The 5,655-nt window shown below is 31.9% G+C and overlaps 1 protein-coding gene across 1 annotated transcript; it reads right to left on the reverse strand.

The window, feature by feature from the left end:
• LOC105168826 (probable calcium-binding protein CML47) lies at nt 2,872-3,471 on the reverse strand. The gene has a single exon (XM_011088983.1). It carries the CDS (start codon nt 3,469-3,471, stop codon nt 2,872-2,874), a length of 600 nt encoding a protein of 199 aa, XP_011087285.1.

Consider the following 5,655-nt stretch of genomic DNA (forward strand, 5'->3'; position numbering starts at 1 on the left):
CCCCCCCCCCCCCCTTTTATGTTTTTATTTGATTTTTCATAAATATTTTTTTTAATGTCCATAATAATGCATCGGTACAAAGAGCTCCAAATAGTCCAAAAATAAAAGAGGTCACAAAAGTCCATATAATGCAAGGCTCAAGGTGTCCCAATGAGGCCTATTTCAAGTAAGGGTCTATGATAGTTCCAAGAAGCTCAATCTGAGTAGGGCCTATACAAAGTTTAGCAAGAGATGTCCAAAAATATAAATTGGTTAAAAGAAGTCTAATTAATCTAAATCTGAAAGGGCCCAGATCCAAAAGGGTCTCGTAAGCCTACAAGGAAATTTAGGAACTTAGACTTCCTTGCAAAAGCAAAAGCTCATATCAAAGGCGTCTACGGGTAGTTTGGGTGACATTCATGAGTGGCATAAGTAGCATTTACGCAAGACTTTTGGGGGAACACCATATAGAATCAAATAGCGACCACCTCAGTTGGGACACGAGATGTTCCAAACAGAAGTAACCTTCGAGTCATATTCTGAACCACCTTACTCAAAATCCAAGAAGACATCATTATCCCCAAAAGATGTCCTCATCCGCATTGAACTCCAATCACCCTCGAGAATTGTTGATCTCTGAGGAGATAACCCTTCACCGAGTTTTGAGGGATCCTCCAATCGTCTCCAAGGATTGTTAGTCTCCAACCAATAGGAGATGACCCTCCACCAAATCCATGAGAAAATCGATCTTATCTAATCACCTTGTTATAATGCTCCACCAAATTGGTATGAATCCTGGACCAAATCTGGGTGGATTAAATTTTATCCACTGGCTAAAGATGGCTTATAAATTGAGAGTTCACAAAGTGGGAGAGGAAAATTTTACCATCGTACTACAACTTTCACCTTCATATTACAATTTTAGTTGAAAGGAACACTTTTATTTATATTTTAGAGTTTTACACGTCAAACTAAAATGTCAATCTCTCCTTTGTACACAAAATATGAAGAATAACACTTTCAATTTCACTTTCTACAATCTTTTATTTTCCATCATTTTAGTTTATTACTTTCTACTCCAATTCAACCTGAGAACTATTTTTTGCTCACATCACCTTCATTATTAAAATATTTTATATTCATTCCCATTTTAAATATTTTATATTATCCAAACATTTAAAATAAAATAAGATTTTATTGAATAAATTAATCATAATTATATACTTTGTGCTAGATCCCGATCCCGCTTTACAAAAGGGATAGCAATGGGTCTAGTTGGACCCACCCCAGTTAGAGAGAGTTTTGAAGTCTTAAGCGGATTTTGGATCTGAATGGTTTGGATCCAAACCAACTCCAATGACTTCTTTAAAAATTTTCATATTTTATACATATATACTTATATATAAAATGTAATTTTGTACATATATAACAAATAGTAAAATTTATTTATACTTACATATAACAGATAAACTTAATATTTTTATAAATTAAACAATGATGTGGTGGATTTTGGTAAACTCAAGCAAGATGATCCTCCTGCTATCAAGAGGTACTCCTTTTATAGATCAGTTGGCTCTCAACAAATTCCTTAATGCATCCCCCCTAAAGTCTTTGATAGAGATCTTTTGTTAGAAAAAGATACGCCCGCAAATCCTTCATTGATCTAATCCTCTCGTAGAGTTTTACTTGGGTATTTTTGGGGCGAACCAAACCCTTCGTTTCTCTTCTCTAGCCTCTTCTTTCTTTACTTCAAAGATTAATGATTGGAGTCTCATCGAATGCCTCGTATCTGCCTACTCAGGCTTCGGACTCAGTGATTGCCCCCCCCTCCTTTCGTATGCTTTTCCTTTTCTCCCCTCGTATTCATGTCGACAGCTTATCCCTCGTATCTTATTTTTAAAGACTTTGTACCTTTGTAACCCCTTCTCTTGGATTTTATCTACAAGGGATGCGCTTTGCCTAAGCTCGTACCCTTCGTACTTTATCTTCTACTTCCAAGCTTCTTCTACAAGGAAGTTGTATTCCACCCATATCATTATCCTAAAGCCCCGTACTCCTTTGGTTATGACCCTACAGCTTCGTTTTTGGGGCTCCTCGTGTGTGGTTCTGTTTCTCATACTTAGTAGTAGTTTCACCTCCTGAGCTTATTTATAGGAAGTTCGTACTCCAGTCATATCAAATAGTGATATAAATATTTGGTAAACGTTCTAATGTTTATAAGTAACTGATATTTAATATTCAATACTTAAACATACATGTATAGATTTATAAAAAAATGATCTTTCAATAATATTAGTATCTCATATTTATAAAGTTATGGTAGTATTATTTCAAAAAATATATTTTTTAGTATTTTAATTAAAATATTAATTGAGTCTATTGGTCCAACTCAATCGGTCCAGGTCGGCTACAAATCCAAAATTTTCTTGACAGGATGGGTTCTCAATTTTGACAAACCCATCTTAAGACTCACCCTATTGACATTTCTATCGACAAACTTGATTCTAAATGTAAGATTTGGGTAGATATTATTAAAACATCCCTTTTGGACACTTGTGCCTTTCTAAGTCCAGTCTACTTCACAACAACACTTAAATTAACTTACAAAAAAAAAAAAAAGATTTTTCTTTCTTTTTTCTTTAATGATAAGTGGATTATATATTAATATCTAAATAAATTGAGTAATACATCAACATAATTAAAATTAATAAAAAAAATTACAATAAACTCGTATAAAATGTGCTAAATATCCACACCTTTAATATGGCTCGAACTTATGATCTCGATTTTATTTTTATTAAGTTTCATTCTTAACCTTTAGGCCAAGACAAAAACCCTCAATCTCATGGTTTTAAACATAATAAAGCAAAGTAAAAATTGAAGGATGCATGATTAACAACAACAACAAAAACAATCCTCCATGAGCTTCACAAACTCACCAAAATCAATCTTCCCATCACAATTATCATCAAAAACCATTATCATCCTCCTGCACTCTTCTTCCGAAAAACCTGTCAACCCAATACAACTCATCACTCTCCTCAACTCCCCTCCATCTATAAAACCATCACTGTTCTCATCAAACACCTCAAATGCTTCCCTCAATTCACCCAAACTAGGCTCCACCCCATCAAACACATTCACAACACTCTCAAGTGAACACTCTGATAACATTGTGATCTGCTCTTCAGCCCTTTGCCCTCTAAGTAGCCCTAACTTCTCCATCACTACCTCGACATCGTCCCTACTAACATCGTTCCCAGCGCAACACACCCGTTCTGGGGTCGAAACGTTACGTGAATGATGGTGGGAACGCTTCCACGAGTCGAGGAGGAGATAAGAAAAGAGATGGAAAACGCGACGAAAGCAAGTGTAGAAGTCTTGGAATGTGATTATCCAGCTGCAAATGATGCACCACAAAATGAGGGAAATGAAGGAGCCAAGATTTGCTGCTTTGTTGACTATGCTGATGAGCCCAGCTGCTGCTGACATCTTTGAATCCATCATGATGTGAATAATTAATTCTATTTGTTTTTTTCTTTAATGTATTTTCTTGTAGGACATGTGTGAACAAGTGATCAGTGTATGAAGTAGTAGTGAAGTACACTGATTTTCTTGGTTGATTATGTCAAGAGATTTATAGGGAAAAAATTTCTGGAAGAAAAGATAAGAGGAAGTTTCTCTGAAATTAGATAAAGCTTTTATGAAAGTGAAATTTGGAGGGAGTTTTCATTAGAATTTCGTGGTAGTTTGAACTTCCAAACAAGAAGGAAGTGTGAAACACGCTTTTCAAGTCATATATTTGGGCTCTCTTTTTCTCTTAATTATACATTATCTAGATATAAATAATTAATTGGGTTGAATTTTTTACGAATCATACATATAGGAAATTTAAATTTGAATCGAACATCATCAAATTATAATCAATTATATAATAAATATATAATACATTTATAATATGATCAATTTAATTGAATAATACCTCATTTGAGTAAAAAATTCATTTGAGAGCAACTATTTTGAAACTAATAAGTGTTTATGTTTACAAAAAGACAATCAGAGAATAGTATTTTTTTTTCAAGAGCTTTTCAATTATTTGATTCCTAGAGTGGTACGGGACAGTTCCAAGAAGCTCTAAGAGTTGTTTGTTTACCTAAAAGAGGAGACTATATTAGCTAGGTCTACCCGTAATTTCTAATACTTCCCTTAACATTTAAGATAGGGTAAATTATATTTTGTCATTTGAATTATATTTATTTTTATACTTTGATAATTAAATTTTTATTTTTCGTGTCAACTTACCATTTCAACTTTGCAAAATTTGTATTTTACTATATATGAAACTTTTTTTTTGTTGAAAAAACATCATTCATGATGTACATATATGAAAGTATCACATCATATAATTCTTAAATATTACATGCACTGCATATGATGTTTTTTGACAAAAAATTTGGTGGAAAAATAGTTATAAATGGCAAAATGTAAAATTTCGTAAAGTTGAGATGATAAATTGACACAAAAAAGAAGTTTAATGTCAAAATGTAAAAATAATCATAGTTTGAATGGAAAAAGTAATTAACCCTTTAAAATATAAAGGGTAAGTTACATCACCTCCCCCTAATTAAGGTTAAATTTAATTACACAATTATTTTTGTGTGTGTGTGTGTGTGTTTTTCTTTATAAATTTAAAAGTATATTTTTTAAGATTACAATTATAATTAGAACTACACCTATGTATAGAATTTTTGGAGTCTCAATTTAATACTTAAACATCAGTGTTTTTTTTTCTTGTTTTTTTTTTCCTACTCTATGGCCTTGATGTGTTTGTGATTTTAAGTTGAAATGGATTGAACTCTCAATTAATTATATCATCATACTTGAGTTTTAACAAAAATAAATTGTCCCAATAAATTAATACCCTAAATAGCAAGAAATAAGTTAGGAAATTACATCTGCACCTCTTAAAATTTAATATAATTATAAATATATCTTTAATAAATTAAAAATTACAATTACGTTTCTTGAGAATATTATTAAAAAAGTGCAAAACCACTTAAATACCTCACCCTTTTCTATTAAAAGAAAAAAAATCTTAGATAAAATTTGACAAAGTGATCAAAATATCCAAAATGAATAACAACGTTTGACACCCATTTATTTCTTTTTTTTTTTTCGTCTCTCTCATGTCGTCGTATATACATATATATATATATATTTTCACCTCTTTATTGCTGAACTTCATTTTAAAAATAGTACACATTACTTGAAATTTGATTCTAAAAATAATCAAATTATAGTAAAAAAAAGGTTTGTGGAGCATACTTTTGTAACATCCCCTGTAAATTTTGGTAGAGCTATTTGTTTAATTAAAAGTAGAGAAATAGATGGTATTCGGCTTTAGCACATCCCATCATCTCAAGGAAGAAGAACAAGAGCCTAGACTTTGAGTCAAGATAGTTTACGTCTTGTTCCCAGAGTCCACGGATTTATGTGTGGCAACACGCCTAAGAATATTATTTCTAGGTAGATGGAAGGCAACACTCAGAGTTAAGTCAACCCTCACAAATCAGACTTTTTGTTTCCTAATTTTAGGTAAATTTATGTTTTTCTGCTTTAATTTTAGAGTAGTATTTCAGTCATATATATGTATCTTTTAATTTTTATTATTTTTTA

Source organism: Sesamum indicum, linkage group LG8, assembly GCF_000512975.1.
Source record: "Sesamum indicum cultivar Zhongzhi No. 13 linkage group LG8, S_indicum_v1.0, whole genome shotgun sequence".
NCBI classification, from domain to species: domain Eukaryota; kingdom Viridiplantae; phylum Streptophyta; class Magnoliopsida; order Lamiales; family Pedaliaceae; genus Sesamum; species Sesamum indicum.

Excerpts from the sequence above, each read along its gene's own strand:
- LOC105168826 (XM_011088983.1), bottom strand. The coding sequence starts at position 3,471 with ATGTCAGCAGCAGCTGGGCTCATCAGCATAGTCAACAAAGCAGCAAAT.